At 39.2% G+C, this 22,987-nt stretch overlaps 1 protein-coding gene across 6 annotated transcripts in view; it reads left to right on the forward strand.

The window, feature by feature from the left end:
* myh14 (myosin, heavy chain 14, non-muscle) overlaps positions 1–22,987 on the forward strand; it is a 154,737-nt gene that overhangs the window by 97,215 nt on the left and 34,535 nt on the right. For all 6 annotated transcript variants that reach the window (XM_051920135.1, XM_051920137.1, XM_051920139.1 and 3 more), the window contains 16 exons: positions 2,908–3,039; positions 3,148–3,354; positions 3,446–3,583; positions 3,683–3,806; positions 3,883–4,054; positions 4,144–4,356; positions 4,435–4,579; positions 4,765–4,971; positions 5,163–5,267; positions 6,033–6,185; positions 10,687–10,935; positions 11,091–11,303; positions 13,114–13,326; positions 14,951–15,112; positions 15,202–15,330; positions 20,232–20,320. In XM_051920135.1, the coding sequence (XP_051776095.1) occupies positions 2,908–3,039; positions 3,148–3,354; positions 3,446–3,583; positions 3,683–3,806; positions 3,883–4,054; positions 4,144–4,356; positions 4,435–4,579; positions 4,765–4,971; positions 5,163–5,267; positions 6,033–6,185; positions 10,687–10,935; positions 11,091–11,303; positions 13,114–13,326; positions 14,951–15,112; positions 15,202–15,330; positions 20,232–20,320 (2,651 nt within the window). The remainder of the gene's footprint in view (positions 1–2,907; positions 3,040–3,147; positions 3,355–3,445; positions 3,584–3,682; positions 3,807–3,882; positions 4,055–4,143; positions 4,357–4,434; positions 4,580–4,764; positions 4,972–5,162; positions 5,268–6,032; positions 6,186–10,686; positions 10,936–11,090; positions 11,304–13,113; positions 13,327–14,950; positions 15,113–15,201; positions 15,331–20,231; positions 20,321–22,987) is intronic.

The following is a 22,987-nucleotide window of genomic DNA, read 5'->3' on the forward strand; positions in this document are numbered from 1 at the left end:
GGGATCCACCTCGTATACTGCGAAACAATTTGGAAAAATGAGTAGTCACACAGGACTGAGTCCACACACTTGAACATGCCATGAATTGGGGAGAAATGGCAGGTAGGTCAGTTTTATAATAGGAAGACAGGAAGGGCGTGTTTTAGGGCAGGAAGTTGAAGTGAGATCGGGATTGGAGGCAAAAGTAACGTTTTCATGTGGGTTTTGCTTCTGGAGGTTTGTAGAAAGAGAAGAACGGGCATTAGTGCTCATTGCCAACCCTCGGTCCGGCATGTCATTACCCTGAGTTAAGCCCTTTGACTGCCTCCCAAGCACATGTGTGTGACAGCAGATACTTATGCCACTACAAAATATCCTTAAACCCTAAACAAACTTATTTCTGCATGATCCCAAAATGGGGATGTTTTAAATGAGACTGAGTTTATAGGGCTCTCTATACAGTATATCTTTGCTAAGTTTTACTTAAAGTTTTACCAGATTTCTTGTTTTTCTTTTGGATTTTATAATATGCCTGTTTTTAAGTCTCCTATTCATATTCAGAAACTGCTTTAGACACTGCAATAACTTTGTATTTTCTAGGTATCCTGTTATAGAAAAATAAAAAACACAAATCTTTCTTTCCTTAGTCTTGAGGAATTTTCTGCTGTGTTATCACAGACAGGTGCTTTATGGTGTGGTGTTTGGGGAAGTTCATCTCATCAATGTTAACAATTCATAAAACTCAGACATCTGTCTGAAATATATTATTGTCTGTTTTTCTGAATATTCTTATAAGATTTGTTTTCAAGGAACATGGGCATATATGTTGAGATAATATTAATATTATTAAATACCAGTAAAGGCGCACTGCACGTTACACTTGACTTGAACATTTCCTAGTTTTCATGCTCTTTCTCTGTATGTTTAGCATTCGTTTGCTCAGAGGTTGATGCGCTTGCTGCTTCCTGAGCAGCTATTCTTTTCTCCATCCTAGCAGTCTGCTTCTTCTTTTCTATTGTCGGCATCTTTTCTTGTTAAAACTGATTGTCAGTGTTTGTGTTGCAATTACTTTTTCTTTAATTTTTCACTTAAACTGGCACATAAATCTGCAATCTGCCTCAAGAATGATTTAAGATATGAAGAGGTAGGGGAAATGATGGCGAAGGTGATAGGGATGAGAGCGGCACCCGTACACATGCACCGCATGGCCACCCTGCTGACCGCTGCTGAGAGTTGATTCTACAATGAAATAAAATAAAAATAAAAACAGCAATAACCTTGGAGGTCAATCATTACCCCGAAAGCGGATAGTAGACATCACGTAGTATATATGTACCAAATCTCAGGTCAAACGGTTTGCAAGCTACTGGTGATTTAAAATCCTGGACAGACAAATGGACAGCCTCCGTAGTGCATTACAGTAATCCCTCGCTATATCGCGCTTCGACTTCCGCGGCTTCACTCTATCGCGGATTATATATGTAAGCATATCTAAATATATAACGCGGATTTTTCGCTGCTTCGCGGGTTTCTGCGGACAATGGGTCTTTTTACTTCTGATACATGCTTCCTCAGTTGGTTTGCCCAGTTGATTTCATACAAGGAACGCTATTGGCGGATGGCTGAGAAGCTACCCAATCAGAGCACGCAGTTAAGTTCCTGTGTGCTGATTGGCTCAGCGACGGAGCACAGAATTCAATTCCGCTGCGTTAACCAGGAAGTCTTGTCTCGCTCATTCAGCATCAACGTACTCCTGCTACTGCTTCAGGGGCCGTGCCTAAGCGCCAACGGAAGATGCTAACGATTTCCGAAAAGGTAAAAGTTTTGGATATGTTGAAGGAAAGGAACAGCTACACTGCTGCTGGATGCCATTACGTAATCAATGAGTCCACGATTCTTTATTTAAAAAGGAGGAAAAGAATATAAGATCTATGGCCGCAGTGTCCTTTAACCAGGGCGCAAAACGAGTTGTAAGTGGATGTAATAAGGCGGTAGTCTGGATGGAATCTGCTTTAGGGATCTGGATTGAAGAGTGCTGGAAGAAGAACAACGGCGGTGCTACACAATCGCCTGAAGAGGCTCCTTTAGAAGAGCTGTAACGCTATCCTTTGTTGTGCAGTAAAATTAAACTCCCCGTTATCGGACAAGTTGCCGTGTCATTGTTGGTGAATAACATAATTAATTTTCTACGTACAGTACTTATTACATGTACATAGTTTAGTATCACTGTACACACATTTTACTGTATACAATTTTTCTTGCATTGTACGTATTTATTGCTGGTGGCCTGCCTGTCGTAATGGCTTAAACATATGTGATATCGGAGACGCTCAATATCTTTAAAATAATATTTAGGTTTTACTGTATATAAACAGTGTGTTTACATACATAATTTCAATGAATCTTACCTAATATCTAAGAGAATACAAAGGGTTTATGCTGTATAATTGTGCGGGAAATGTTTATAATAGTGTGGGTGAGTTTATAAGGGCTTAAAATATATAAAAAGAACCATATGAACATACTTCGCAGGTTTTCACCTTTTGCAGGGGGTTCTGGAATGCAACCCCCGCGATCGAGGAGGGATTACTGTATATATAAAGAATATGATACTGAAATATTTATATTTTTTGTTTTTTTTAAGTGCATGCCATTTTAGGGTCTCACTATTTTATTGGTGAGGTCTTAGGATGCTCTTGCACTGTTGCTAAGGGCTTCTCTTCCACAGGCACTGGTTATCACATCACAGAGATAATGGATTTAAACTTTGAACTTCCCCAATGAATTTCACAAGCGATTCCTTCAGAGAAGTTCATACCTCATGTGCAGTTGTTGCATCCCTGGCCCCCCAAATTCAGTATCAAGGTCACAGTACTGTATAAAAATAACAGTTTTTTAATGTTTTGTGTTTTTTTTTTTCTTCTAAAGGTTAAACCCCTGCTCCAGGTTACACGGCAAGATGAGGAGATTCATGCCAAAGAAATTGAGCTTCAGAAGGTCAGAGATAGACATGTGAAAGTGGAATTGGATTTCAAAGATTTGGAGAGAAAACATCAACAGGTAAAGTTCATTTTGTGACAAGAAGGGGACAGGTACATTCAATTGTAAATTGTGGTTTGTATTTCTTCATAAATAAAGGCCACTCTCTTATTGTTTGGCTGTTTTTAGCTAATTGAAGAAAAGTCAATCCTGGCTGAGCAATTGCAAGCAGAAACTGAACTTTTTGCGGAGGCTGAAGAAATGAGAGCAAGGCTGTCTGCACGCAAGCTAGAGTTGGAGGAGATCTTGACTGATCTTGAGTCCCGTCTTGAAGAAGAAGAGGAGCGTAATAACCAGGTTACAAATGAAAAGAAGAAGATGCAGCAACACCTGCAGGTTTTTTCCGACTCTTTGCATCACTGGTTTGCCTACTTTACATCAAAACTTTAAACGTTTTTTTTTATTAAGTGTATTCTTTACCCGGTAGGATTTGGAGGAGCAACTGGAGGAAGAAGAAGGTGCACGCCAGAAACTTCAACTAGAAAGAGTCACAGTTGAGGCTAAAATGAAGAAGATGGAGGAGGACATTCTTTTACTTGAAGACCAAAATTCTAAGCTTAGTAAGGTAGGCGGTAGTATAATATGACAGCATGGTACACTGGGGTACTCATTGGGATACACTCATGTAACTGAAAATATTGTACTTTATTCTGCTGTCAATCAGGAAAAAAAACTACTAGAGGACCGCATCAATGAGATGACATCTCAGCTTGCAGAGAATGAAGAAAGAGTTAAAAATCTGAGCAAAGTGAAGAACAAACATGAGGCTGTTGTGGCTGACATGGAAGGTGGGCTTTCACCCACAATTTATTCAGGCTCTGCTCTGTGCTCACTGTTTTTGATACTCATTCATTGTTTCATCAGAGCGCTTGAAGAAGGAAGAGCAGATTCGGCAAGAAATGGAGAAGTCTCGGCGCAGGTTAGATGGAGAAACTAATGAGCTACAGGACCAGCTGGCAGAGTTAATGTCCGTTGTAGAGGAACACAGGGCTCAATTGTCACGCAAGGAGGAGGAAATGAGTGGAGTCTTAGCTAGGTGATTTGACTCTCTTTGAATTTGTAAAGATTGTTATGAAAAGAGGTCATCCTTATTTGGATTGACCCTTTATTGTCCTCTGTATGCAGAGTGGAGGAGGAAAGTTCTCGACGTGCGGATGCTCTGCGTACCTTGAGAGAAGCACAGTCCCATAATGCTGAATTGCAGGAGGACTTAGAAACTGAGCGGGCAGCACGTGCAAAAGCAGAAAAACAAAAACGTGACCTGGGAGAGGAACTGGAAGCCTTGAGGACAGAGTTAGAAGATACACTGGACACCACAGCTGCACAACAGGAGCTCAGGTATGTACATCTGTCTGTTCTCCAGATTTTTATTTATTTGATGGCAGTGGCTTTCAAATACTTTTTTTCTGTTGCTAGATCAAAAAGGGAACAAGAGCTGGGTGAGTTGAAGCGTTCCTTAGATGATGAATCTCGCTCACATGAGGCTCAAATCACAGATCTGAGGCAACGACATGCAGTGGCTATGGAAGGGGTGCTTGAGCAACTGGAGCAAGCCAGGAGAGTGAGTGAGATGCTCGGATATTTTACTGGGCCAAAAAAGAATTCCCTCTAGTTGTACATTATTTAATATGAGGATGGTATAATCAGTCTTGATTAGTTATATTAGATCTGTTCATCCTAAATTAGGCCAAAAATTACTGTTTCTGATATTATCCTTTAAAACTGCTTGGGTTGCCCTTCTCATAGATGAAGGCATCACTGGAAAAGACGAAGCAGATAATGGAAGGCGAAAGAGCTGAACTCTCAGCTGAAGTGCAGGCATTACAAAGTGGCCGAGCAGAGAGCGAACACAAACGGAAAAAGCTGGAGACTCAGTTACAAGATGCACAGACTCGGCTTCTGGAGAGTGAGAGACTGAAGGCTGAGTTCACAGAGAAGAATCAGAAAATACAGGTACAAAACAACCACTGTTTGCAATATCTGGCCATATTTTATTCCTCCTTAAAGTGATGTCTTTTTCAGTGTATTCAGTCTTAATGGCTAATGCTCAAATTTGTTTGAGGAATTGGGAGACTAGACACATATCTTCAATGAATTACAGTTCCAGATCTACTGTGTTCTTTCATTTTCTGTTTCTTTTATAGACAGAACTGGATTCACTTTCTTCATCGCTTGGCTTCACAGAGTCCAAGTCAATCAAGTTAGCCAAGGATGTGAGCAGTTTGGAAACGCAGCTTCATGACTCTCAGGTGTGTCTTTTATAATTGATGTCAGTTTTCTTGCTGGGATCCATAGCCCAACTCGGCGGTGCAAGTGCGGTGGGCTTCCTTGAGTCATTCCGTCTATTCCAAGCCATGTGATAACCACTCTACCTCGTGTAAAATGCACCCTCTTACCCAACTAAATTAAGACAGAACCCTTACAGTAATTGGCCAAAACCTTTAATCAAGGTGATTAGCAAGGTTAGGGGATGTTACAACAGTGTACAGATATTTTTTTACATGTGGATCAACAGCAGGTAGTGACTCAGTGTCACAGTGAGGGACAGGAAGAAACGGAACCAACAAGTCTTTGGTTTAAAGTCATGTGCCTTAGCCACTACACTGTGTTGCCTGCAACTTGAGGTCTTTGAAGTCGCAGTCAATTCATAACAAATTTACTTTAAGCCTTACTTCAGGAGTTCGCTGTTGATTTGATTCTAATCCTGTACAAGTGGCATCACATCCACACTCATACTAAGTGAGAGGGAACCTGAGTCTCAAGACAGACTACAGGGAGAATATTTAACATTTGTCACAGGACACCGTTCAGTCCACAAGCAAACCTGGGCTTTGTCTTGAAGTCTCAGCTAACCCTGCCTCCATGGCATACTTTTAGTGATTAAATAAATAAAATGTGCTTAAGAAAAGTAGTGAAAATCAATCTGAGAGTTGAACTCACAATTTAGATATGCTGCATTTTGAGGTTTTTTTTTTTTAGTAATATTTGTTTTGTATCCTTTTCCTGCATATTAGGAATTACTTCAAGAAGAGACCCGCTTGAAACTGTCTCTCGGTGCCCGGGTTCGAGCCATGGAAGAGGAGAGAGCTAGTCTTATTGAACGAGTAGAAGAGGAGGAGGAAGGAAAGAGGAACCTCAATCGGCAGATCCTCTCTTTACAGCAGCAGGTGAGTGCTTAACCTGATTTGCACCCTAATGCTTTCTGCCGTTGAACTTTCGGAATAGTAATTTAGACTTAGAAGAAGCTGTGCTTTTATTTCAGTTAATTTTTGCCCAATCATTAATCCATGTTCTGAACCTGAAGCCTCCGGTACTGGGTCACAGGAAACTAAAGCCTTCATCTGTTAAATTAAAGTGGAAGGCTGGACAGGATAGAACGCCATTCCATAATATGGCACACTTGCTACACACATCTGGGCCAGTTTAGTTTCCAAATTTATCATGCACATCTTTGAAGTGTTGGGCACAGGTTTTTCTGGAGTAAACACTGAGGAAGTGTGCTAATTCCACACCAGTGGCATCCCAGATGGGGACTGAACTAGTCTCAGGACCCGTTGAGTGACTGTGTTTCCTCAGGATTAGAGAGTAAGTCTTAACTGCAAGATGACAAGCTCATCACTTGCTTCTTCCATCATTTTACACATTTAAATATGAAACAGATATGGTCTATGCCAGAGGTGTTAAACTCGGTCCAGGTTGGATTTGGTGACATGAAGCAAATGTTAAATCTTATAAATAGAATGAGCATAAATAAGGAGCAGCTTCCTCATTATCGCCTTTCTGAACCTGTTTACTGCAAATTATTTGTTGTTTTAAAAGCTGTTTAAAATTCACAGTATATTGTTTATTGTGAGAATGAATGTTCTATTGTGAAATAGAAATCTTGACATTGCAGTAAAAGTTTGTAAATGTAACACTCAAGGTTATTTTAGACTTTGCAAAGGATTGGGAAAAACAGGGTGAAGAATCAAGCAAATGGTAGGTAATAGGTTCTTTATCTTATAAAAATCCAAAAGTACGTATGGAATTATGTTTAAGCATGTTACATACTTTATTTCTGTGAACATTTTGGTATTTACAGTAATCCCCTCCTCCATCGCGGGGGTTGCGTTCCAGAGCCACCCACGAAATAAGAAAATCCGCGAAGTAGAAACCATATGTTTATATGGTTATTTTTATATTGTCATGCTTGGGTCACAGATTTGCGCAGAAACACAGGAGGTTGTAGAGAGACAGGAACGTTATTCAAACACTGCAAACAAACATTTGTCTCTTTTTCAAAAGTTTAAACTGTGCTCCATGACAAGACAGAGATGACAGTTCCGTCTCACAATTAGAAGAATGCAAACATATCTTCCTCTTCAAAGGAGTGTGTGTCAGGAGCACAGAATGTCAGAAAGACAGAGGAAAGCAAACAAATCAGTAGGGCTGTTTGGCTTTTAAGTATGCGAAGCACCGCCAGTACAAAGCTGTTGAAGGCGGCAGCTCACACCCCCTCCGTCAGGAGCAGAGAGAGAGAGAGAGAGACAGAGAGAAACAAACAAGTAAAAATCAATTCGTGCCCTTCGAGCTTTTAAGTATGCGAAGCACCGTGCAGCATGTCGCTTCACGAATCAGCTGCACAGAAGGTAGCAACGTGAAGATAATCTTTCAGCATTTTTAGATGAGCGTCTGTATCGTCTAGGTGTGCGAACAGCCCCCCTGCTCAATCCCCCTACGTCAGGATCAGAGAAAGTCAGCGCAAGAGAGAGAGAGAGAAAAGTAAGTTGGGTTTCTTCTCAGCCATCTGCCAATAGCGTCCCTTGTATGAAATCAACTGGGCAAACCAACTGAGGAAGCATGTACCAGAAATTAAAAGACCCATTGTCCGCAAAAATCCGCGAACCAGCAAAAAATCCGCGATATATATTTAAATATGCTTACATATAAAATCCGCGATAGAGTGAAGCCGCAAAAGGCGAAGCGCGATATAGCGAGGGATCACTGTATATACAATTGTACTGTGTGGTTAAGTTCTACATCAGGCTCAGGTTTCTGACAAGAGACAGTCCTTTCAGATTTCCTCATTGTCTAGTAGCTTGGGTTTGTTAAAAGTCAAATTAAAATAATTAATTCTAATTAGTTCTTGTGCTTCTTAGCCCCTCCTATAAAATGAATATTTATACAGTGAAACTGACTATACTTGCAACAGATATTGGCCTATGAACTATACTCACTTTGCAGAGGTGCTAAAACAAATAATTAAAAAGACTGACAGTTATTTTCTATCTGAAAATAGATTTAGTTTTCACATTATCTTTATGAAAGAAATCAGCTGTAATTCTTCCCAGTGCTTTCAAAGTTCTGTTAAAATTATCTATTTATAACTCATAAAAAAGCACCAAGAGACTGGCAGTACTCAATTAGTAAGAGAAATCTTATGTGCAATAAAAAGGCAAAACCAGTGGTCACTTCAGCCAAGAATAAGATGGCAGATTGTCCACAAATTAAAATATATTGCTTTATTTAAAAACAAAACACAAGACAGAGTGACCAAGGAAAACAAACAAAGGCAAATAAACCCTAAGGTGTTCAAATGGGCCTGGCGATTACAGGCTGTTGTGTGGTCTGGCTGGCGAGGTGGGTTTACTGCTTCTTCATACCCCAAAACAACAAACTCCTTCTTCTCTCTCCATTTCACACTGTGTCTCAGATCTCTTGTACCTTTGGCATCTTTTCCTCCCTGCTAGTGACTCTGCGCCTGAACTTCCCTTCCTGACTGTAGATTAATATTGACACTGGCAAGGAACACTATTTAACTCTGTGGAATTCTTTTCAGTGTTCACTGTTAGTTCTGTAGGCACAAGTGTTCTATGGTAGCTGCTATTGTCCATGTACATGTGAGCTCTGAAGTCTTAGGCTTGCAGTGTATCTTTAAGCCTGTGTGTAGTCTGTCTGGGGCAGAAATGCATTTGCTGCTGTCTGCTGATCATCCACAGTTTTATGATTAAGAGCTCTTTAGTATGTCATGGAGATGTGGGAAACTCCAGTCCTCTCCTCGTAAATCTCCAAGATGACGACAACAACATTTATTTCTATAGCACATTTTCATACAAGGGATGTAGCTCAAAGTGCTTTACAAGATGAAGAAAGAAAAAAGAAAAATATAAAAATAAGATTAGGCAACACTAAGTAAGAAAGAATAAAGTAAGGTCTGATGGCCAGGAGGACAGAAACAACAAAAATAAAAAAGCTCCAGAGGGATGGAGAAAAAAAAACAAAATCTGCAGGGGTTCTGAGGCCAGGAGGCCACCCAGCCCCTACTGGGCATTCTGCCTAACATCAATGATCTCAATCAGTCCTCATGGTTTACAGGCTTCACGTAGAAGAATTTAATGATGACGGTCATGTGGACCTCTGGCCTTCAATCTATCAATTTAGGGACCTCACGGTGCTTTGATCAGGTGTTGGTGGCTCAGATCACCACCACAGAAAACCGGAAAAAGAACAGCACAGAAAGTAGGGGTTAGTACGGATTTTGGAGCCAAGAAAAAAAAAAGATAATTAAATGCATATACAAAATATCAGGGTTACACTAAAATGAAGTATGAGAATGCCATGTTAAAATAATGAGATTTTAGCAGTTTTTTAAAGTGGTCCACTGTATTAGCCTGGCGAATTTCTATTGGTAAGCTATTCCAGATTTTAGGTGCATAACAGCACCACTTCTTTTATGTTTAGCTCTTAGAATTATAAGCAGACACTCATTTGAAGGTCTAAGGTTATTTAGAGTGATTTGGAGTGTTAGGTGAGAGGCATTCTGATATATAAGATAGAGCGAGATTATTTAAGGCTTTGTAAACCATAAGCAGTATTTTAAAGTCAATTCTAAATGGCACAGGTAACCAGTGTAGTGACATCAAAACTGGTGTGATGTGCTCGGATTTTCTTTTCCGCGTTGAGATTCTAGCAGCTGGATTCTGCACTTGCAATCGATTGATGTCTTTTTTGGGTGGTCCAGAGAGAAGTGTGTTACAGTAATCTAGTCGACTAAAAACAAAAGCGTGAACTAATTTTTCAGCATCTTGCAAAGTTATAAGGGATCTAACTTTTGCTATATTTCTTAAGTGAAAAAATGCTGTCCTAGTAATCTGATTAATATCTGATTTAAAATTTAGGTCAGAGTCAATAGTCACCCCTAAATTCTTTACCTCTGTCTTGACTTTTCAGCCTAATGGATCAAGTTTATTTCTAATATCCTCATTATATCCATTTTTGCTAATCCCTAAGATTTCCAATTTCTCCTTTAGTTTTTCTGATGCTAATAGGGGGATTTGCTTAAGTATTGCTAATTACAGTGACAGGGCACACCATTCCACAGCAGCCCATATTTTCCCATTATGACTCATAGTTTGACTATTCATCCACTAGTATGGATTTCAGGTCTCTGATAGGCCTTACGATTGTCCAGTATCACTCAGGTGCCATCTCAGTCATAGGCATTCCTCATACAGCCTGCTTATGTATTTGTCATTGAATAGAGAGCTACTTGCATTTTAACTGTCAATCATTCAATTATAATAATTTATTTTCCAGTATGCAGAAAATGACCATACAGTGCTTAGAGGCATTCATCTTGTGAAGTGAGCTCTTCTGGAGATACTTACTTTCTACTTCATTCTATGTCAGATATCTGAAATGCGTAAGAAGATGGAGGAGGATTCTGCTGCCTTTGAAGGTGGAGAGGAGTCTCGTCGGAAACTGGCCCGGGACCTAGAAGCTGTGTCACAGCGCTTCAATGAGAAATGCCAGGCTCTAGACAAGCTTGAGCGTACCCGAACACGGTTCCTGCAGGAGATTGAAGATCTGAACCTGGCACTGGACCAGCAAAGGCAGAATACAGCCGCACTTGAGAAGAAGCAAAAGAAATTTGACCAGGTGAGGAAATTAAATGCTTTGATCACTGGAATGGTGCTGTGTAAATAAAAATATATTATTACTGAAGTGACATGGAAAGGAAACCATATTATAAAAAGATATCTAGCTACAGATTTAGGCTTTAATTCCCAGTATTTTGCATTTATGTTGTTCAGCTTCTTGCTGAAGAAAAAACTGTGTCAGCACGTTATGCCGAAGAGCGGGACCGGGCTGAGGCCGAGTGTCGAGAAAAAGAGACACGGGCACTGTCTCTAGCACGCGCTCTAGAGGAGGTGCAGGAAAGTCGGGATGAGATGGAGAGAATGAACAAGCAGCTACGCTCCGAGATGGACCAGCTTGTGAGCTCCAAGGATGACGTTGGCAAAAATGTGAGTTTCTGCCCTTTGTTCATCTGTGTACCTCGCAGGCAAATAACACAACTATTATGTACAACCGTTAAAAGATTGATTACCCTTGCTACTGGAGCAGCCACTAAGGAGCCTTGATTAGCCAAGTAGCATAAACGTTCATTTTATTTGTGTTATTTTTATTAATATATCAAGAGGTACTTCATTTTTAGTGATGTTGATTAAATACAGGATTTGCAGTAAAGGGAGCATTGGCCATTGCAGGCATTTTACTTTTTCCTGCATTAATCCATGAATTGATTTCAATTTGTGTAACTGATGTATGCCACAATCAAGAACAGTTTTTCTTTTCTCTTCATTGAAGAGAACTGAAGTAGAAGTGCATTTTCTAAATGAATGACTAATGCCCCCTTTAACTGTGGCCATCTGTTTAGTATCCAGCACAGTTTGTAGCAGATCGGTGCAGACAGAACAGAACAGGTTGCCTTTACACTTGTAAATGTGCTAATGGCTGCTTAGGCATAATGTATGTTGGTAATGCTAACAGAGACAATTTGCCTCTCGTAAAAGTCAAAAATCTGTAAAGTTTCTTTATGTATGTGAAGATGTTGTAAAGTGATAAAGAAGTTAATCACTTAGAAGTTCTGAAACAGCTCTAATCTGGAAGATAAGTGCATGAAATAGCAGATGCCAAATAATTATTGTGTTTAAAAACTGAGAGACATCAGACCTCATGCCCTGCAAGATAACAGGCAGTACATATGAGTGTATTGGCGCTTGTCTGCGGCCTCCCATCTGTACTTAAGCCTTATTTACTGACAAATCTGGTTGAAGAGGATCAAAATTATAAGCAAGCTATAAAGAGAAGTAAGTTACTTCACTTATAGTGTTGCCAAGTTAAAAAAATCATTTTTTATTTTGCAATTATCAATTTGTTTTCAAGTAGCTATCAAATAAAACTGAGTGTAGACGTACTGTACTCAATTAATGTAGCATATATACTGCACTTGGTGAGCATCTGCAGTAGACAAGTCCACTTCCGACAACTGATGTTTCTGTTACACAGCTGATGCTTCTTAGAATGTTGTCATCTGATCATGCACAGTATTTTGATGTCTGGCAGACAAATTTCCTGTTTTGCACTGTTTTAGGCACTTTCATATTATGTCTTTCACCTTCTTTGTAGCATGGTGGGCACTAGTCTGCCTTAACTACAAGCTTGTAACATCAGAGGTGACAATAGCAGTGCTGCCTTTTGGCCAGGTCTGAGGTGTTGTCCTCAGTAAGTTAATAGTTGGTGTGATATAGTTTTTTCACCAGTCTAAATTCTTTCAAGTCCCATGAACAGAAAGGAACTGGTTACCAGAGCGTAAGTGGCTCATTTTGTAATTAAACTTGTGTTTTTTTGCTTATATGTAGAAATTGAAGCATTTTGATGCTTAGTAGGCATTCTACATCTGAAGGCAAGTCTTTAAATCGATGTCCAAAACTTGTTTGTGTTTTTGCACATTTGAGAAAGCAGAATGCAGAAATAAAAAACAAAAAACTGCAATACTGTAATAGATAGATAGATAGATACTTTATTCATCCCAAGGGGAAATTCACAATAATATTAATATAGTAGTATTATTTATTAGTATTATTTTATAGTATTATTATTATTAGTAGTATAGTAATATTTAGGCTCTGTGTGATTTTCTGCATCCATAAGTTTAGCACATGTATGTCACCTTGAAAATATGTCCATCTATCCATTTTATGAAAGCAGAATGGCATAAAAGAATAGAACCTTGTCCTTTGAACTTCTTATGCTGATTGGTTTCACATTCAGGTTCACGAGCTTGAAAAGGCACGACGCGCATTAGAGCAACAGGTGGCAGAAATGAAAACCCAGCTGGAGGAGCTTGAGGACGAGCTGCAGGCAGCCGAAGATGGAAAATTACGCCTTGAGGTCAATATGCAGGCCCTGCGAGCACAATGTGAGCGAGAGCTGGCTGGCAAGGAGGAGAGCGGAGAAGAAAAGCGTCGAGCACTCATGAAGCAGGTGAATGGTGGGCCCAGATAGATGGGCCAGTAAGACAAATGCTTGTTGAGCTTAGGATTCTTTGCATTCCAGGTAGAGATGTTATAAACAGTCCAGTTTGCAATTTACATTCTATTTGTAAAGTGAAAGCTTCTATGTCTTACAGGCAATTTCTGCTGAATAATTAACACAACCTTACACCTTTGTCAGGGTGTTAGATGGGGTCTTAGGCCAAAGGACATGAAAAGGATGAATTTCATTTTACTGTGTTAACATATAGTTGACTGATAAATAATGTTAGTGCCTCATATTTTCCTGTAGAAAGCTTAAGTGTTTAAACTCTTTAACGATGCATTTTGTATCATAAAATTTGAATACATCTGTCCATTTTCTGAACTAATTTTTATTTAGTTTTAGTCCCGTGAAGTGGTAAAAAAAAATTCTAAAGATAAAATTTCTGGTTAATAGAGAGATCACTCCACTTTCTGTTCAGACTAATTTTTTCAGTTTCGATTCTATTTTTTAATGCTCTCTAACAACAACAACAATAATTGTACTTATATAAGACTCATTTTTTCAGTTTCGATTCTGTTTTTTAATGCTCTCTAACAGCAACAACAATAATTGTACTTATATAAGACTAATTTTTTCAGTTTCGATTCTGTTTTTTAATGCTCTCTAACAGCAACAACAATAATTGTACTTATATAGCTTTACAAGATATCAAAGAAAGTTACAAGAATAGAAAAAACAAATAATAATTGGTAGGAATCTTAATACATAAGAAGGAAAAGATGGTCAGTCAGTATCTAACCCGCTATATCCTAACACAAGGGGGTCTGCTGGAGCCAGTCCCAGCCAACACAGGGCACACACACACACACACACACACACACACCGTAGGGACAATTTAGGATTGCCAATGCACCTAACCTGCATGTCTTTGAACTGTGGGAGGAAACCGGAGCACCCAGAGGAAACTTGCATGCTTATATGCAATGTCATAATGCAAGTCTCTAAAGATGAGTCCGGTTATAAGGTCAGATGGCCGGGAACACAGAAAAAAAGAAAAAAAAGCTCCAGTTAAGCTGGAGAAAAAAGCAAAATCTGCAGGGGATCCAGCGCCAAATGACCGCACAGCCTCCACTGGGCATTCTACCTATCATTAATGTTCTTAAGTCATTCTTCATTGTTTCCAAGCTTTGTGCTGTAGGTCTCAAGGACAGCTGAGGCATCCGCTTTCATTCCAGCATCACAGGTGGTTGCATAGTAAAGAAAGATAATTCTGTACCTATATAGTCTATTGAGAGTGCAACTAAAATGTAGCTTCTCAAAAGCCAAATTTAAAAAATGCTTTTTTTAGCAGTTTTTTTTTCAGTGTTCCACATTATGGCCTGGCATATCTCTATTGATAAAGTATTCCAGATTTTTGGTGTATAACAGCAAAATGCCACTTCACCCCTTCTTTTAATCTTGGCTCTTGAAATTATAAACTGACCACCATTAGAACTGCTTTGCTTGTTTTCATATGAACTTGGTAAATCTTCAAACTTTATTTACTTGATGCTGCCACTTCTGAAGGGTTTCATTAATCCTTATCCTTTCATGGCCTTCTGCACTTGTCATCCTTTCTGTTCACTGTCAGGTTCGAGAGATGGAACTGGAATTAGAAGAGGAAAGAAAACAGCGTGCTCAAGCTATGGCTGGGAAAAAGAAACTAGAAGTTGACTTGCAGGAAATTGAGGCTCAGATCGAGGCTGCCAACCGTGGCAGAGATGAGGCAATAAAACAGCTAAAGAAACTCCAGGTAGGTCCGGGTTTTGTAAGGTCAGCTTTGTGTCTGTGTGAGGGTCCTTAAGCAAGAGACTTAACACAGCGTTGTTGATGTGTTTACAGGCCCAGATGAAAGATGTGCTACGAGAACTGGATGAGGCAAAGCTATCACGTGATGAGATTGCTGCCCAGTCAAAGGAAAGTGAAAAGAGGCTTAAAAGCCTGGAAGCAGAGTTGCTGCAGCTCACCGAGGTGAAGTCTAAAGCTCAATAGCTATAAAAACAAATGTCAAAGTTAGAAAAACTACAGTGTATTTTTGCTTTTTATATTGTAGTTTTACTTTACTGTGTCTGGGTATCATGAATGCAGTTCTTTTAAGTGCCTAATTTTAAAGGAGGTTTGTGAAATACAGCATATTATTGCTAAAAAGGAATAATAGCTTTCACAAATATGTCATTGTCTGCGTGGGCTGGTCTTAAGTAAAAGATGTTTTGAAAGGATGTCATTCAGCTGTACATTTCTCTTCTCAAAACTGGCCTTTGTGAATGAATACAGAATCTGAAATTTCAGGTGTTCATTTCAGACAATGTAGCTGAAGCTGCTTGTGAGCAAACAGAGCATACAAAGACTAATGGGAGTGTTAAGTGAACTGGTGATTTCTGCTGTAAGGTGAAGGCAAGTTATTGTTTCTGGAGTCAGTGCTTACTTCTATCTAAAGTGACATTGCTTTATTTTTTATATTGTTGTTCCACTTTATATTTTGATGTGTGGGTATAAAACATATTCCTGAAGGGAGGGCAGGAGGTAGGCTATTGGGAAGAAATCAATAATATTATTTAAAGAAAGAAACTTATCCTCTACTAGGACAAGTTTGATAAAACATTTTGAGTCAGAAACCAGATAAGAGGAAAACTGTTCATTCCATCTTTAACACTTTCAAGGTGGGTGTCAACAACAGTTAACACATAAACAACTGAAAGCTAAATCATGTAGAATGTATTATATAGTTTTATCCACTAGATGTCAGCAAAGGCCTTGAGATAAACATGAATAGCCATTCATTTTCATTACAGCATGGCATCAAATGATGGCAGCCGCTCTCGTCAAAAGAAATCCTTTGCCAGAGATGTGTTGTGTATTGTCAACGACTCCGATTTTGCACTGTTAGATGAGGAGTTTGAGCTGTCAGAGGAAAGAGACAATGAGAGTGCTGCTGAAAAACCATTTTGTTAGTTTTATTAGAACATTAGAACAACATAGACGAGAATAGGCCATTCAGCCCAACAAAGCTTGCCAGGCCATTCCTATCCACTTAATTCTTCAAAAAAAATATCAAGTCTAGTTTTGAAAGTCCCTAAAGTCCTACTGTCTACCACGCTACTTGGCTTATTCCATGTGTCTATGGTTCTCTGTGTAAAGAAAAACTTCCTAATGTTTTGTACAAAGTTTACCCTTAACATGTTTCCAATTGTGTCCCCCATATTCTTGATGAACTCATTAAAAATGAAAGTCTCGATCCACTGTACTAATTTCCTTCATAATTATAAACACTTCAGTCATGTCTTCTCGTGCTTAAACTTGAAAGACTATGCTCTTATTTTTCTTCATAATTCATCCCCAGTAGCCCTGGAATCAGCCTAGTCGCTCTTCTCTGAACATTTTCCTTTTTATATCCTGGAGACTAAAACTGCACACAGTACTCCAGATGAGGCCTCACCACTGTGTTATAAAGCTTCAGCATGAGCATTGACCCCTGTGGTCACCACTCTTAACCTCAACCAATTCTGATAAAGTTCCTCACACCATAACCCTCTGCTTCCTGTGTCTGAGCAAATTTTGCACCCATCTGCAAACATCACGCTTAACTTCCGCTTCTTGTAGTTTGATTCCCAACCTTTCATGTGGCACCTTATCAAATGCTTTCTGAAAGTCCAGATAAATAATATCATAAGCTCCACTTTGATCATATCCTTTTGTTGCTTCCTCATAGAATTCCAGCATGTTAGTAAAGCATGACCTCCCTCTTCTGAGCCCATGCTGACTGTTCAGTAAAACTTCTGTTCTTGCCATGTGTTGCTCAAGATTTCCCTTAATAATTCCTTCTATTAATTTTCCTGTGATGCACGTTAAGCTTACTGGCCTATAGTTGCTTAGATCTGCCCAGTCACCCTTTACATATAAAAGGATAATATTTGCCATTTTCCAGTTCTTCAGAATTTCCCAGGTGTGCATTGACTTCTAAAAAAATATTCATCAAGGGTTTATATCTGTATTTGCTAACCTCTTTAAGAGCTCGAGGGTAAATATTATCTGGTCCTGGTGATTTGTTTGATTTCAGCCTATTTAATCTAAGCAGTACTTCTCCCTCTGCAATTTCTAAATTATCCAGTACCTCTTTAGTAGTCCTTTTCACCACTAGGAGGATATCCACTTCCTCACTTATGAAGACCTCAGGAAAATGAGAGTTTAGAGCATCCAATGTTTCACTGTCTGTTTTTTTTTTAATTCCCTTTTACTATTCCTGATGTACTTCAGCTCCTCCTTTACTGTTCTTTTACTACTAAATACTGAAAGAATCTCTTAGGATTAACTTTGGTAGAGCAAATTTTGAGCAGATGCGTCAAAGTTTAAAATGGACAAACTGGGATAAGCTTTTAAGAGTGGAGACAGTCGAGAAGCAATGGAATAGGTTTAAAAACGTTTTACATATAATGCAGGACAGGTACATACCTACCATTTGGAATTAGCTGGAAATAAAAAAAAAAAAAAACTCCAGAGTGGGTTAATAAAGAGTTAAAATAGAAGCTGCAAAGGAATAAACAGACGAATAAAGCATAGAAGACTAATAACTTCAATGTGAATCGTAAAGTGTATGAAAACATGAAGGCAAACATTAAGAAGGATATCAGGGAGTTACAGTTAACAGATAGAGATGAATATAGCCGATAAGGTTGAAAGACAACCCTAATAGTTTTAGTCTTTGCATCCACACTCTTCTAAAATACTGACAACTGTATGATATTATGATCACTTGACCCTAGTGGTTCAATCACCTCTACCCCCCCAATTCTGTCCTGATTATTGCAAAATAATAAATCTAGACACGCTACCCCCAGCATTGATGCTTTAACATACTTAGTTAAAAAACAGTCACTGATTACTTCTGCTCTTGTACTCCACTATTTGCAAGGTTGTCCCAGTTCATATTTGTGTAGTTAAAGTTCCCCATGACTATAATATAACCCTTGTGGAAGTTAACCCCGACACAGACAGGCAGACCACACAAGTGCAAGCACACACGTTTTTATTTTCTTCCTTTTTACAGCACACAGTGCACAATCCCCAGCAGTCACTGTTCAGTCCTTTCTTCTTTTCTCTTCTCTTTATCTGTTTCTCTTTCTCTATTCTTCTGCCCCCTCCACTCCTCTATTCGCAAGCTCTATCCTCCACCTCCCAACTTCAGCTCCCTGAATGGAGTGAGGCGGCCTCTTTTATACCGTATAGGGAAGAGCTCCAGGTGCTCTCGGACTGGCTTCCAGCAGCACTCCCGGTTGTGGCGGAAGTGCTGCATGGGCACCCAGAACTACTCCCGGTGCACCCGGACCTTCTTCTGGCAGCCCTTCTGAGTGTGGCAGAACTGCTGTCGTCCAGGGCTCCGCAAGCGTCCAGGTGCCCCCTGGCGGTGATCATGGGCCACAGCAGGGCTGAGCTTCCAAGCTTCAAGCCCGTGGTCCCGATGTACTCCAGGGTGGTCGCCATCTCGTATTCGGGGGAGGTATTGCTCCAATAAGTCCTCTCCCACAGTCCTTCCGTCATAGGGGTGTCATGGTCAGGGACCTTCCCTGGTTGTCTGCCACACCCTGTAAATTGCCTTTTTTAATATTACTAAAAAGATGTGCATTGAAATGATTGTCTGCATTGGGCGGTCTATAACACAGTCCTCCTAAAATAAGGCCTCTCTCCATAAACATTTTCTGATGAAGCCACATGTCCTTACTAAGATGGGGCGCATCGTCCAACTGAAGAGGACTTGCTTTTAAATGCTGTTTGACTTACATAGTAGCACCAGTTCCTTTTCTGTTCTGTCAATCAGCAACACCATTTCCTTTTCTGTTCTATTGTTTTTCACAAACTGGGTAATAAAAAGGAGTTTGACGAAACAAAAAAGTTAAGCCTTCAAAGAGTTAATTATCTCCTCAGCAAATACTGAAAGAGTATTCACCACAGCAATCTGTCAGAGAATGATCAAAAACGTAAGGGCAGAGTTCAATTTTATAAACAACTGAATTTACATAACAGTGCTGATTAATGCATACATTGACTCTGATTGGTTCGTTGGTTTACATTCAAATGACTTATTGAAATAAAAGTCTATTCTACTACACTCTTGTTCTTCTCATATCTGTAATGTTCAGCTATTACCCTTGAAATGTCTGTGTATATGACTGTCCAGACTTCTTGTTTATAGGTTATGTGCTGATCTCTTAATCATCTCCTTGTGCATTTTGTGTATGACATCATCCTCCTCCTGGTACATCATTGTCTATGTCGCTCATTAACATTTATCTAGTTTCCTGATATGCCTTAACAGGTTTCTAACATTTATTAACCTATTTACTCTTCTAAGATAGATGCCAAAGTATATTTTAATGTGGAAAGCATACTAAAATACTTAACTGTTGTTACCTCCAAATTATTCTCTCACAACTACACTTTGGAAGCATTTTCTGAAAAACTGAAACCTTGAAGTGCGCTCGGTTGTATATTGGTTGAAGAATCGCTCGTTACAGTGGTAAAAAAAAATTGCTGTTGAATATTTGTGAATAAAGGTGTTCCTAGAATTTCTCTTTGAACACATACATAAAATTCTGTGTCCCTGACCCACCAAATAGATGAGACTTAACTGGTCAAAGAGCATAAATGTTAGGCATCCCATATTAGAAGGGGCCAGCCTGTGTAGTAATTTGAGTCACCAGTAACCTCTGTTTTTGTATTTTTTTTAATTGCATTTTGACGTACTTTCTGTTCTTTTAATCATTACTGGATCTCAAAATGTAGATAAACCCCTGTTGGAGTGTAACTGACTGCAGTTTGGGTGTATTTTTATTATCAGAGTGTTTAATTTTTAAAACTTTTTTTTTTTCACTACTAAGGATCTTGCAGCAGCTGAACGAGCCAAACGACAGGCTCAGCAAGACAGAGATGATATTGCAGAAGAGATAGCCAATAGCACAACTGGAAAGTAAGTGACTGATTTTGGCATCTAATTTGGAAAATTGTACACTCATGAGGAAGTTTATCGTTTGATTTTCTGATTGGCAGTAATTTTAATTCAGTTTATTTTTATATAGCATTCTTCACTGAGCACAGGCTTGGAGCCCTGTAATATGTTTACAGAAAAACCACAAATTATAAATTTTACAAAATGCCAAATGTACACACATAAAATACAGATCTGTTGAAGCACACATAAAAACAACACAATTTTGAACTGATTAATAGAAGGATCCTAACACTATATATCCATTAATATTATCATTGAGGTATGAGCAGTCAGCAGCATCCTGGGAGAAAATATACATCTGGAGGATCCATGTCAAATTCATACACAGTAAGAGTTCTGGAGACCTTGGCCAACTTGCTGCCTTCCCTTCCTGGGTATTCTACAGTATTTTATAAAACTGTGGTAGGCAGTCTAGTAAGAAGATGACACCCCTTCATCCATGGATGCTTCCTTTGAATACAGCATCCTCTTAACGTAAAATAAGATGTTACTATGGTACAGGTGGGTCCTGCTGCTGCCTCATGGATTTGGTGTTGTAATTTCAGATCACACACATCATTACTGTTTTTCAGGAGTTTGCATGCTCTTCCAGTGTTTTTCCTCCAGGAAGTTCAGTTTTCTTCCCACATGTGAAAGGCGTATATTAGGTTTAAAGTGATTGCATACTGCCTGGAGGTGTGTGTGCATCAGTGGGCACTATAATGAAGTAGCACTCCATTAAGGGTTACTTCCTACCCTGTGCCAGTTGCTACCAAAACAGAAGTAAGCACCTAGTGACACTGAAATTGACTAAGCAGGTCTGCGAATGTTTGTATTTATATCTAGCTAGCCGTTCCCCGTGGCATCGCCCGTGTAGCAGTGAAACAGGACAAACATTAAAAACCAATAAATAAAAAGGTATCTCTAGCTAAGCGGAGGCAAGTTATACTCCAAAACGCAGAGGTAGCCCAACTCCCCACTCCTGACATCATGCTTTCCTTTCCCCTCGGCCCGCTGCATGTTTCTCGGATTCGCGCAAATAAGTTGGTACCGCAAGCGAACTACGATACTTAGCGTGATGAGAGAAGTCGCAAAATCAACCGTACTGTTCAAGCAAATTATAGAAAAAAACCCGATCTAAATCCGTTAAGTAGTTCTCTCGTGAAAAGCAGACAGACAGACAGACATTGGATTTTATAGAGAGAGAGATTTAGGAGATGGTAATGAATAATTTTATTTTTAAAATACAGAAGAAAGAAATTACAAGGAAAATGAAATTGAAAGGAAGATGTAGTATATGCATAAAGTGCAAATCTGACATGAAGTACTTCATGAAAACAGTCAGGTGGAACATCTAAAAATTGCATTTCTATGACATTTATTTTAAAAACTATATTGTGCTTGTATTTAAATGAGCTCAATAGCGTCCATCATTTACTCACATTATGTTTAAAGTGTTTTTTTAAATTAAATTAAATGTACTCACCCCAGGCCACTTCATGGTCACCAGTTACCCTTATATATGCATCTTTGAGGTGTAAGTGGAAACCTGGAAAAAGAAAAGCAAAATTAGGGTTGCAGTGTTCCAGAATCTACTGTATCCCAGAGGCCTCGTGTGCAAAGTAGGAACGAGCCCAAAGACCACAAACAGTGACACACACACACAAACTCTCATGGAGAAACAGAGACAGGGAATAAAATATGGTGATATAAAGGAAGAAGAACAATGAAAACTAGGTAATTTAGGAAGACAAGCAGGAGAAACATTGTCTTTTGGAGATTAACAGATCTACATTGGATAGCAGAATACCGTCATTGAAAGTTATTTTTCCGAAGAGGATGAATGTAGAGGTAATTTTCCTGCCTCCCAAAACATTCAATAGCAAACAATCCAAGTTTGAAGTAGTAAAGATATATTAAATAAGGAGACAAAAGCTTCCTTAGCCTTCAAAGCTCATCCTGTTGAAATTTACAGCCTTGGTGAAATATAGAAGGAAAGATTAAAAATATTTAAGCCTGACCTGTTGGGGAAAACACCAGTAAATCCAAACATGTTTTATTTTTCAACAAAATCTTGATGAAGACTGATACACTTGCTGTAAAGTTCACAAAGCTTTTCTGGGCTGCTGAGATAAAATGTACTGTGAAATGTGTTGTGTGTAGTTAACTTAAAGTCTTCCTCCTTGGCACACTGTGGTCCACGGATTAACAGGTAAAGAGGTGGTCGTTACATGAGGTCTTGAGAATAGGATGGTTGGGTATCTCTTTGATTCTGTAATTTAGAGAACATCGTTTGTGAGGTGTGCAGTGTGAGACAGCGTTGTGAATCAAATCTTAAATCCCAAAGCATCTCAGCATAAAACTGCCCTGTTGTGTAGCCCTTTTCAGGCATGTCATCAATGTGGTTTACATTACAATATTACGTACTGTATATATATATATATATATATATATATACAGTAATCCCTCGCTACTTCGCGGTTCACTTTTCGCGGATTCGCGGGTTTTTAAATACAAGCGATTGCCCACCTATCGCGGAAGTTATGTTCCAGACCCATCAGCAACAGGAGAAAATCCACGATATAGAAAGACCATATAAATAAACATTTTTATAGTTTAAGCCTTAAAATACCCATCCCACATGCT

Source organism: Erpetoichthys calabaricus, chromosome 16 (genome assembly GCF_900747795.2).
Source record: "Erpetoichthys calabaricus chromosome 16, fErpCal1.3, whole genome shotgun sequence".
NCBI lineage: Eukaryota > Metazoa > Chordata > Cladistia > Polypteriformes > Polypteridae > Erpetoichthys > Erpetoichthys calabaricus.